The following is a 12,856-nucleotide window of genomic DNA, read 5'->3' as shown; positions in this document are numbered from 1 at the left end:
TTTTTTGACAACCTTGCAATTACCCCAATATTTTATATAATATAACTAAGTTACATTTAAGCTATAAAAAAATGAAAAAGAAATAGTTATCGAATAAGTTTTCGTTTTTTTTCTTCATCAAATAACAAAAAATAAGTTGGTTACCAAATATATTCCTATTTTTAGTTCTTAAAAACTAGAAAACAAAAACAAGAAATAAGAAATAAGAAATGGAAATTGGAAAATGAAAATGTTATTAGATGGGGGTTACATTTAGTTGTTTAATTCTAAAATCTTATCTAAATTTTAGAAACATTGTTCAAAATTTGGAAATAAGAAATGAGATGGATTATCAAGCAAGTTTGCTTCTTAAAAAATGAGAAATAAAAACAAGGAATAAGAAACAGAAAATGAAACACCATCAAATAGGCTCCGAACGTTCCTCTTTTTTCGATCTGTACAGTTTACAATAGAAAATCTCTAACACCATGAATGTACACACTCCTTCTAATGATCACACTATAAATTTTTTTTTATAAATAATTCTTCAATATTGATATACGTTGCATCAATTCAAAAATGAAATTAATTTGGCAAAGAGTGAATAGAAAGAGCATTCATACTCTCTTGATACTATAAATTTTATAGGGGATTTTGTTACTACTTATCTTCCTTGGGTAATACCATCTCTGTAGACGTGAATGAAGAAGACAACAATGGACCACGAAACTGTTTTACAACCAAGATTGAAGCTGATGTTGATAGCTCCATTGATGTCAACAAGCTACCGACAGGACCTAACTCCGGGCATTCGACATTGATCTTGAAACGAAGACACTCCACTACTTGCCCTTCTGGCGATTGACCCACCAATATCAAATTGCATCTACTGAACTCTCTTATTACTTCAATGGCATCGTTGAATGTGCTCACTACCCTCTCTTCATACCTTAAAGACTTGTTGTTGGTTTTCTTCCCATTGAATTCCATCAACATTTTCTGATCCATGACTGCTGAACCCTTACAGTCGTCTTTGCTCATGTCAACCATAATGGATTCTACGTCCATGTTCGAGCTCAGAAGGAAACGTACGATATTTAAGGTTATTCTAGAATGCTCTGCCATTCTCCGACCGAAGGCTAGAGCTTCACGATCATCACGACCGCCGAAGAAGAAGACAGTTATGGTCGAAGAGATGTTGCTGGCGCAGATGTGAGACCCATTTCCAAATCCTCTATCAACCAAGATTCCGATGGAACATGGTGATTGTTCCAAAACTTTTTGATTAACCCATTGGAAATCACCTCTTGTTGCTTCCAAAGATCCATCAAATCTGCCATCCATTTCAATCATCTCAACTATAGCATCCTTTAAAATTGATGTAGACAATAATGTTTTATCTTGATTCCTAAATTTTAAACTGTATTTTAGTCTTTAACCTTTTAAAAATCATTGTTTTATTTTTTTAGCTTCTCATCAAATGATTAGTTTGTTAACTTAAAAATAAAAGGATTAAATACTACTTTTGGTCCTTATACTTTTGATTTTCGTTTATTTTGGTCTTTCTACTGTTAAAAAATTTATTTTGGTCTCTGAACTTTCAACTTTAGTTCATTTTAGTCCCACTACTTTCAGAATGTACATTTTAGTGCTTAATTTTTTAAAAATGACCATTTTGATCATTTAAAAATGAAAATAACGAGATTAAAAATGATCACTTTTTAGAAGTATTAAGAATCAAAATGAACCAAAATTTAAAATACAAAGACTAAACGTTGGGACCAAAATGGACCAAAATTTAAAATATAGAGACCAAAATGAACATTTTGAAAGCATAAAAACCAAAACTAGAAGTACATGGACCAAAGTATTATTTAAACCCGAATAAAATGTACAAAAAATAGTTATTGTTTGACCACCTAATATATACTCTCATCCATTCTCTACAATGATTTTTTCCCTTTATTTTGCATAGGCAAATATTTGAGTTTTTGTCTAGTACATTTAATTGTCTTATCATAGTATGTCACAATGTATCTTTTATTTTTACTTCAAATATTTAAGATAGACACGACCAAGAATGCATCAAAATAGTTCTGTTATGCATATGAACAATATTTTGACACATTCCAAGATGCACCCATTTTCGTGCCTCCACTCAAATTACTTTAAAAAAATAAAAAAATATTTTTTTAAAATAGTAAAAAGAGTTTGTTACAAGATGAATTGAATGATATGCACAAACATGAGGTTAAAATAAATGCATTAGGGCATATCAAACCTTTGGTGTTTGTGGAATGGGAGGATGATAATTGCGGCGCGTTTTCTCTCAGCTCTATTGCACACATCTTCATGCATATGCGAAAGCCGAGATATGGCAGTCATTGGACGTATGGACACTCGACTAAGCTGCTGGAAAGCCTCAAAAGCCACACCAATTTGATCACAAGCTGACTTACCTCCTTTGTTCCAAAATGGTCTTCCATTTTTTCTAGCTCGATGAACCATAACAATGGCTGACGACCTCTCTGTCAGCTCCATCAAATGCATTGCATAAACACAAAGCTTACTACTACCCTCCATCCCACGACTCACCTCAATCAAATTCAAAATCGAAGGAATGTTATTAATAGAGTGAAAGCAAGCCAAAATTCGAAGCTCGGAATTTGAGTCATCTCGCTCAATTGTCTTATAAGTGTATTCAGATTTGCTATTCCTCTTGGCCGGCTTGTAAACCGCCATAACAATTGGAGTAGTGAAGAAGGTTGTGATGACAGCCATTAAAACCAGAATTGCAAAGGTTTGATCATTCAAAACTTCTCGGTCTTTTCCGATGTTTAAGACGATTAGTTCCACAAGCCCTTTGGTGTTCATTAAGAATCCTAAAGCTAGAGATTCTTGAAGTGGCATCTTGCAAAAGAGTGCCATCAAGATAGTGCCAATGATTTTCCCAAAACACGCGGTGAAAATTACTAGAATGAGCAAACCCCATGATTGTGCTCCTTGGATTGTAGTAATGTTCGTTTTCAATCCACTTGAAACGAAATAGAGAGGGAGGAATAAACTAGAAACAAGATCTTCGACTTTTTCGACGAGGGCTCCGCCAAGTGGGCCGTCCTTTGGGACGAGGACGCCGACGACAAAAGCCCCAAACAGAGCATGGATTCCGATTAAGTCAGTGATGAATCCAGCGGCTAAGACGGTGGATAAAGTAGCGCAAATGTAGAGTTCGCTTACTGGTTCGCCTTTGGAGCAACGGCGGGAGATCCATCGGAAGGCCGGCGGGAGAGTGAAGAAGCAAAACAGGACAAAAACAGAGCCACAGAGGAAAACCCAGATGGAGACAAGAGGAGAACGGCCAGTGCCGGAGAGTGCAATGGCGAGGGCGAGGAGGATCCAGGCGGCGACGTCGTTGACGGCAGCAGCGGACATAGCGATGCGGCCAAGGTTGGTGGTTAAGAGGTTGAGTTCAGCTAGGATACGAGCGAGGACGGGAAAAGCAGTAATGGAGAGAGAGACACCGATGAAGATGAGAAAAGGAGGGCCATGGACGCCTTTGGAGATGGTGGAACGGAGGACATAGGAGGTACCGATGCCGAGGAGGAAAGGGAGAGTGATTCCGGCGATGGCTATGCCCATTGCGCCCTTTCCGGTACGGCGGAGAGATTTGGGATCTAACTCAAGTCCAACGAGAAAAAGGAAGAACAAAAGACCCATATTAGCTAATGTATCCAACACGGTTAGGCTTTTTTCTGGGAACACACTCTGTAGAAATCCCTGGCTACGACCTAACGCTGATGGTCCAAGTAATATTCCACCCTAACATCCACCATAACAAAGTTAAATACCATAATAGTATCAACTTTAAACACTAACCATTTGTTTTTAAAAATTAGGGTACTATTCTCACATTTTGTTTTTTATTTTTTACTCTAGTTTAAAAAAAAAACCAAGTCAAATTTTGAGAACTAAAAAAAATAGGTTTCAAAAAAGTTAATTTTGCTTTTAGAATTTGACTAAGAATTTAAGATGCAAATCATTCTAAAAAATATGGATGAAATGTGTTTAATTAAAAAAAAAAAAACAAAAAACAAAAAACCAAATGATTACTAAATGATCTTGATTTTTGGCCATATTTTGGAAACTAGGTTTCCTTAGTCTTTGAAAATGAAGCCTATCTTTTAAATTTTTTTATTCTTTTCAAATAAAAGAGTTAGAATTTTTAGTCAAATTATATAAAAAAAATAAAAAAATAAAAATATTTTTTTAAAAAAAATATTCAAGACTTGGTTTTTGTAAATATTAGTAAAAAATAGATAATTAAACAAGAAATTTAGAAGGGAAAGAATGCTTCATAGACTTAATTTTCAAATAAAAAACAAAAAACTCAGACATCGTTTAGTAACTATTTTGTTTTCGATTTTTTACTTTTGAAAAATTAAGCCTATTTCCTATTGTTTTTTTATCATGCTTTTCATTTTCTTTAAGTAAGAGAGCTTAATTTTTTTTTCTAGATTGCTAAAAATATTGGTAAAAATTGGATGACAAAGCAAGAAATTTAAGAGATTAAATGAGTATTTATAGGCTTAATTTTAAAATACTAAAAATAAAAAACCAAGACTCCGTTTGGTAGGCATTTTTGTGTCTGAAAACTAAGTTTATAAACACTACTTCCACCTTCAAATTTCTTATTTTGTTATTCACTTTTTTATAAATAGTTTAAAAAACTAATACATTTTCAAAATTAAAAAAAAAAGGTTTTTCAAAAGTAATTTTTATTTTTGGAGCTCAATCATTGTATTTAATAAAGATTCATAAGAAACAACGAAGAAATTATTTAATTTTTAAAAAATCAAAAATAAAAAATGAAATGTTTACCAAAGGAGGTCCAAATGATAATCAAATGAGACCTTAACGATTGCGAAATAAAACCTAAAAAAATAGTTTTTAAAATTATTTTTATTTTTTAAATTTAACTAAAAATTCAATAATTTTAATTAAAAGAAATATGCAAATTGAGACGAAATAAACTTTAATTTTAAAAATAGAAAAGTTACCAACGCCGCCTAATTAATTGCAAATATAGATAACTTGCAACAGTTCATACAAAGAAAAAAAAAACATAAAAAACACATACAACGATCTCGGCGATGACTCGAGGCTCTCTAATCGGTCGGAGAAGCAAACCAAGAAGACGAGTAAGAACAACCACTAAACAAATCTGAAGAATGGCCAAAGGCAGGGCGAAATCGAGTGGGTTATCGCCTTGAAACAAGCCATTAGACGTCGCTTTCATCTCCGTTGGACACCCACCTTCCACCGTCATATTCAACGCTATTTCTGACAAAACCAAAACGAAGAATCCATTCAATTTCACACCCAATTTCTTTTAACTACCAAATGAAAGAATACAGAGCAAAAACGAAGAATGTGGGCCACTCTCGTTTTGCATCACTGTAGACGACATGTCGTTAACATTCCAATATACGCGTTCAGGTCTGGGCCGTATTTTACTGTCGGGCCAACCTAGTTTTAGAACTAGGTAGGCCCATTATGCAGGCCTACAATTGTGGAGATATAATTGAGAAAGAAAGGAGCTTTATACCTTGTATGATATCTATTATAAAACTTTAAACAAAAACAAACTTTGATACTTTTTTTCCTTCTATTTAGATCAACTTGAAAAAAAAAAAAAATTCTACTCAACATTCAATCCAACTCCAAAAAAATTAAAAAAAATTTAATTCAATTCAAATCTTATAATTTGGATTGGGTAATATAGATTGAGGTCATTTGAACACTTTTACTTTATAGATATTGGAATTATTTTAATTAAAAAAAGATAATTTAAGAATAATTACAATGAATAGTATTTTTAGGAATATATAATAATTAACTGTATATTTTTAAAGAATACAAATATAACAAATCACTAAACAAAACTTGAAACCATGTAAATTTATACATCTATTCTTACATAAATGGGAATATTAAAAATTGTTTTTTAATTTCAAATTAAGGTTTAGTTTATTATTTAAGCATGTTCTTCAAATTTTCATGATTATTTTAGTTTTCTACAAAATAGTTGATTCAAATTTGTGAATTATAGTTTATTTAAGACAAAATTAAAAACTCAATCATTATATCTGTAATTAATTTTATCCACAACAATAATATCATTAATAAAATTATATTTTATCTTGACATAATGATTAGAAATAGTTTATTATAATTCAAATAAGTCTTCATCTCATATACTAATTTAAATAAATTTCACGAAGATCCATAATTTTCATGATTTTTTTAGACTTTCATCAATAATAATATCTTCCATGACCTTTCATAAAATTTAGATCTCGAAATTTCCATCATTTGACATATATTGAAGGCCTTAAATAAATATCTTCATTCATAAATATTATCAATATTTTTGTACTTAGCTAAAATTATCTCTCTAATCGATCATTTAAGTGATAGGCAAATCGTTAATAGAAAGTGATACTTCACTAGTGACGAAGTAATTAATTGTTACAATATTTTCAATATAACTTTCAACATACCGTGTCACACAAGACTAAATGGATAAAAAGACCATTAAATAAAGTAAAACAGTGAAATAATCACCTGATATTTGGTGGACAGAAATTCTTGATTGGAAAATAAGAAACCAATAAGTTTGTATCTCCAAACAAAATTTGGTGAAGAAAAAAGAAAAGATGAAGAAATGAGATATTAGATGGGATGAAGAATTTTAGCACTACCACACCTCCCTTTTATACTCAAACCACATCTTCTCATGTCCATGCATTTGTTAGGACTAGGGCCTTTTTGGTAATTTTCAAAATTACAAATATTTGTATTTTTATTTTTCTAGTACACAAATATTTTTATATTGATGGATACTTCTTATAAAAATATTTTGAAATCTTATCTATCCCCATTATTGAATTTATTATGATAACTCACTATACCAAGAATAAAATTAAAATGCTTTATATATTCCTCTGATCAATCTTTTAGTTTTAAATCAATAATATTGTCTAATGTAAGATATACAATCCTAACTGTAATTTAGAGAGAGAGAAAAAAAATGTATAGAGTAGAGAGGAATATGTTCTCTATTAGAACAAAACCATCTTCCTAAAATTTTGTGGGGCTTAATATTTTTAAAAATAATTCTCTTTTATATTCCTCTAGTTGTGAGAATAAGGTGTTCTTTATTTGAGAATTATATATTACATTAATTTATATAAGAATAAACAAAAGCATATAACCCCAAAATCTTGGATGGTATGAATATTACAATCATAAACTAAGAATTATATCAATTAAAACCATAAATTTTGGTAAGTAAATCAATTTATGTTAATTATATCAATTTAGATCTTCATTTCAGAATTATATACGCATCACATTCAAACGTATGTAATTATTTAAATATCGGATAAACATATGAAATCAGCAATCGTTTCACTACAAGAAAATAGGAATGCATCCGTTTTATTAGTCGTTTAGCAAATGCTGCAAAGATTTATGCAATAACAGCTATTTGAAAAGTTTATTACAACAGTTATGACATGCTTCCAACGTTTATAAAAGTTGTTATATATCAATTAATAGCGGTTGACAAATTATATCCTACAATATGATGGTTTCCAAATGCTTGTATCTCTTATAAATATGTTGCATTTGATAACAACTGACAACCGCTAGTATATGAGCTTACAAAGTATTGCTATATATTTCAAAAATTGTTGCTATAAGATCAACAATTGTAGCGGTTAGTAAACTTTCATCCGTTGATAAAGTGTTGCACTAACTTATAAATTGTTGCATCATGAGACATATAAATGTCGCAATAGGAGGACCTATTACAACAAGAGTGAGATGTCATTTTTCAACATTTTTTAAAAGTATGTTGCTATATCCCTCTCAAAATAGCTTTTGCCAGGGGTTCAAACCGCTACAAAAAGTGTTGCAACAGTTCATAACTACAACTATAGGTCAATAAAATGGGTAATTATATATCTCATTTTGAAGAAGCTTTGACTCAAATAACTAAGATTTTATTTGTTTATAACTAACTTGTATAACAGTCAACTGATATATTCTTATAAATACCACTGATTTCAAATTCAAATCATATAGTTATCATCATTTTCTTAGTTTTCTGTAAACAACAAATCTGTACACAATCATCATCAAGTAAAAAGAATTCAAATCTTCTCGTGGATGTAGACAATCTTGCTGACCAAGTAAACACTGTGTCTCCTTCCTTTTCCCTTATCATTCTTGTTCAATCGAGTACTTTTTTTTACAGAAAATTGCACATCATTCAATTAACTTTTAAATCACATCGAGTAATCAGATTATCAAGTCAATCGGGCATCGATTCTTTGTTATCGAGTAGCACCGAGTACATTGTTTTCACCTTCGAGTCGCACCGAGTATCGTTCAAGAACTGTTGAGTACGATCGAGTATTAGTTCTATTGTCATCGAGTTGCATCGAATATTTAACAGAGACTTATCAGACGAAGAAGGGAATTCTTATCGAGGATCAAGTAGGAGTCGAGCATTGAGTTCCAAGTATCGAGGATTTGGCATAATAACTCTGAGCCATTTCTTCATCTCTCCAACGTTGACCTTGAGTATTTGGGACTTGTGAAGAGTGATCAACCCAACAATTGTGGTATCATTGCGTTTAAAGATCATCAAGGTCATTTTTCTTAGAGCTTCAAGATTTTCAAGAAATCGGGACTCGATACTCGTTCGGATCAGAAATGGCTGTTGCAAGGTATGAGATTGAGAAGTTTGATGGGAAGGGTGATTTTGGCCTATGGAAGGCCAAAATCAAAGTAATTTTGGATAACAAAAGGCCCACAAGGCCCTTTTAGACCCATCAACACTGCCAACCACCATATCAGCACAAGAAAGAGAAGACATGGAGCTTACAACATATGGGACTCTGGTTCTAAATCTTAGTGATGGTATTTTGAGGCAAGTAATTGATCAAGACATAGCCTACAAGATGTGGGTCAAGCTAGAAGGTCTTTTTGCCACCAAGGATCTCCCCAACAAGATGTATCTGAGGGAGAAGTTCTTACGTTCAAGATGGATTCTGTCAAGCCTCTTTAAGACAATTTGGATGAATTCAAGAGGATAGTCTTAGAGTTCAAGAGCCTTGGTGAGAAAATTGGCAACGAGTCTAAGGCTTTTATGCTACTAAACTTTCTACCCGAAACCTATAAAGAGGTGAAGAATGCTCTGAAATATGGCAGAGAATCAGTCACCACTGATGCCATCATTTCAGCATTAAGAACCAGAAAGTTAGAGTTTCAGTCAGTCAAGAAGAGTAGCCTAGTGCAGAGGAGCTGTTTGCCAAGGGGAAGAACAAGCATAAAAAGTATAAGGGGAATAAAAACCAGTCAGGTGAAGAACACAAACCTAAGACCAAGTTGAGATGCAATTACTGCAAGAAGAAAGGTCACCTGATGAGAGATTGCTACAATCTGGAAAGGAAAAACCAAGAAAAAGAGAAGGATCAGAAGGGAAAACAACCAGAAGCATCAGTGGTTGAAGGTTCCTATTTTTACTCTGATGCCTTAGCCTCCCCCAGAAATCAAACCAACCAAATCAGTCCTCTTGGGAAGCATGATTGGGTACTTGACTCCAAATATACCTATCACATGACACCTTATATACCTATCACATGACACCTTTCAAACTTTGGTTTAATACTTACAAGAAATTTGATGAAGAATCAATGTACATGGGAAACAATGAAGCCTGTAAGATAAAGAGGGTTGGTTCAGTGTCCTTGAAGCTAAAGGATGGATCAATCAAGCTTCTAAGAAATGTTAGACATGTGCCTTTGCTCAAGAGAAACTTGATATCTCTGGGCATGTTAGACTCCATTGGGTGTGAATGCAGAGGAAAAGGTGGAGTTCTTGAGGTGATGAAGGATTTCAAAGTTGTGTTAGTTGTGAGAATGTCAATGACCTTTACATTGTGAAAGGAGTAGAGATGATGACAAGTTCCTACACAGTTTCAACAACAAGCTTAACAGAGGCTGACTTGTGGCACAAAAGACTCTCCCATATTAGTCAGAAAGGGATACAAGCTCTGTCCAAGCAAGGAATCCTGCCCAAAGGTATCAGTGAGCACCTTTCTTTTTGTGAACATTGCATTTTAGGTAAAGCAACTAGGCAAAGTTTCACAAAATCTCAGCACACCACCAATGGAGCATTGGACTATGTCCATTCTGACCAATGGGGACCATCTCCTATACCAAGCCTTAGTGGCTCAAGGTATTTTCTATCCTTTATAGATGATTTTTCTAGGAAGAGCTGGATATACTTTTTTAAAACTAAAGACCATGTTTTTGGGATGTTTAACGAATAGAAAGCCATGATAGAAAATCAAACATCTAAAATGTTAAAATACTTTAGAACCGATAATGGGCTTGAATTTTGCAATGAACACTTTGATAATTTTTGTAGTGAGAATGGTATAACTAGGCATAGAACAGTGAGGTATACGCCTCAGCAATATGGGGTTGCTGAGAGGTTAAATAGAACCATAATGGAAAGGGTTAGGATTTTGCTCTCTGATGCTATTTTAGGGCAAAGTTTTTGGGCAGAAGCTGGATCCTATATGGTGTATACCTTAAATAGGTGCCCTCACACATCTTTAGAATTGCTTACCCCTAAGGAAAAGTGGACTAATCATCCTCCTAACCCAGATAACTTCAAGGTCTTTGGATGTGTAGGGTTTATAGGCTTTACAGAGGGTGGCAAAGGGATTTAAAATGCAGTCAAGTGTATGATTGTAGGCTTTACAGAGGGTGGCAAAGGGGTTTAAAATGCATCCTATTAAGAGGAAGGTCTTAGTTAGTAGAGACATCACCTTTAGGGAAGAGGAGATGTTTTGCAAAAGGAGAAGAAGGTAGAGGATGAAGAAGAGTCATCCAACACCCAATTTAAGGTAGAGTTACCATCTACCTTAAAATCCCTTGGACACAATAAGAAGACAACATGTGAGTGATGACGGTAAATTAGAAGTCAAATTATTCAACAACTAAAATCCCTTGGACACAATATGTGATGCATGTTCTTAAGATATGCATTGATAGCCATGCATCGATGGTCTTGCGTTGGAATGATTATGCGTTAACAAATGTATGCGATGACTAGCGTCCTGTCACAAGTTTTCTTACCCTCACGCCAAGTATAATGCGAATGCAAGTTTCTTTGGTGATCCGAGGTCAAACACGGGGACTTGTAGCAAAATGAATGCGGTGATGTGCATGCAGTGGTTTAAATAAAAGAATGTTGGAGGGGTTGCTAAGTTAATCCTACTCTTACTCTTATCTAACAGACAACGCAATGAGAGTATGCATGAGAGGTAGAAACACGACAACTCTTGACATGAAACAAACGAATGGGAAAGATAGATAAAATGCGGAGATGTTTTCATTTCAACCCTTAAGAGTGACCGCAAGGGCAACCTTAGTCAACGCAAGTCATGCAACCATGCTACACACACGTGAACCTAACTCTAGGACGTATGTGATGTATCTGCGATATTACCGAGAATCCTATGCCTGCCTAAACCTCCATAACCAGCTCACTAGCTCTCGTTGCATGAGCATGGCTGCCGCATAACCCCTTATCCTACTTCCTGGACGCATGCAATATCCTATCTGTAAGGCGCATACGCTGTGTGATAGCAAACAGAGCTTATCCCTAAGTTTCCCATTCTTGCTTATGTGTTCCAATCCGCTCTCTCGAGTCTTAGATTTGGGTTTTAAACTACTCTCCTAAGTATGGCTAAATGATGAATGAAGTGCTCATAAGACAAGGTAACTGCATGAACTCTACTGATCTAAGATTGTTCCTATCTCTAGTGAACAATGCATACATTTCTTAATGAGACCAACCATTTACCCTCCCGGGCAGTTAGTTGTTGCTGCCTTCACATGTAGACAAGCATTGCATTAGCCTATAGACAGGCGTTGCCACAACTTCACACTAAGAAAATAAGGTTACTCTCACACTCACACAATGCACACCTCTCAGTGGGTTGCTACATACTTCATATCCCTAATCCACATGACTAAGTATGGGATACCCAAGTAATCTCACTAAGTTTTGCAATGAAAGTAAAGATGCAAAGCAAAGAAGATGGAGATGGATTCGAAGGAAACAGAGAAATGCATTGAAAACAAATTGTATTAATTCCTTAACCACAAAATGTCATACAATACATTATAAGAAAAGAAAGGAAAATGAAATGACCGGCTGGAAGCAAAGACTTACTTCCAGCGGATGTGCGTCAAGGCTGCCGGTGGTGCCATGGATTGGCGGTGGAGCTAACTCTCTCGAGATCTAACTTCGGTTGAAGGCTCCGGTCGTCACTCAGAATGGATGAAAGAGGTGAAGAACTCTCAAGTTTCCTCTCACGCATTTTATCTAGATCGTAGGGAAAAACTTGGGTTGCAAGGGTAATCCCCGGACAAGTTGGAATTCTGCTTGGTAGCTTCTATTTATAGAGCTTGGATCGCCGACAGCATTAATGGACTGTTCTGATTCTGACGTTCTGCGCGTTAGTCCTTTTTTGAACCTCTGCCACTAATGGCGTGGTAGGTGAAATGTCAGCATCAGCTTATGATTTTCTCGAGGTAGATGCATTGATGTGTTCATTCCACCAACCTTGCGTTGATCCCATTAGTATACATTATTGTGTAGCTGCAATCATTCAATGACCGCATTCTCTTAATAGCGCAACTCTACACGATGACCACAATCGCTTGACGACTGCAATTCCCATGCGATGGACACATACGGTTGATTACCGCAACATCCATGCATTGATCGA

The 12,856-nt window shown here is 34.6% G+C and overlaps 1 protein-coding gene across 1 annotated transcript; it reads right to left on the bottom strand.

The window, feature by feature from the left end:
• Window positions 1–385: 385 nt before the first annotated feature.
• LOC120078063 (cation/H(+) antiporter 18-like) lies at window positions 386–6,730 on the bottom strand (the record flags this gene model as incomplete). Its single annotated transcript, XM_039032259.1, has 4 exons — window positions 386–1,312; window positions 2,261–3,798; window positions 5,117–5,319; window positions 6,604–6,730. Coding segments are annotated over 4 exons (2,541 nt in total), but the record flags the coding sequence as incomplete, so codon positions are not given.
• Between the last annotated feature and the right edge of the window lie 6,126 nt (window positions 6,731–12,856).

Source organism: Benincasa hispida, chromosome 1 (genome assembly GCF_009727055.1).
Source record: "Benincasa hispida cultivar B227 chromosome 1, ASM972705v1, whole genome shotgun sequence".
Classification (NCBI taxonomy): domain Eukaryota; kingdom Viridiplantae; phylum Streptophyta; class Magnoliopsida; order Cucurbitales; family Cucurbitaceae; genus Benincasa; species Benincasa hispida.
This window is presented reverse-complemented; position numbering and strand designations above follow the sequence as displayed.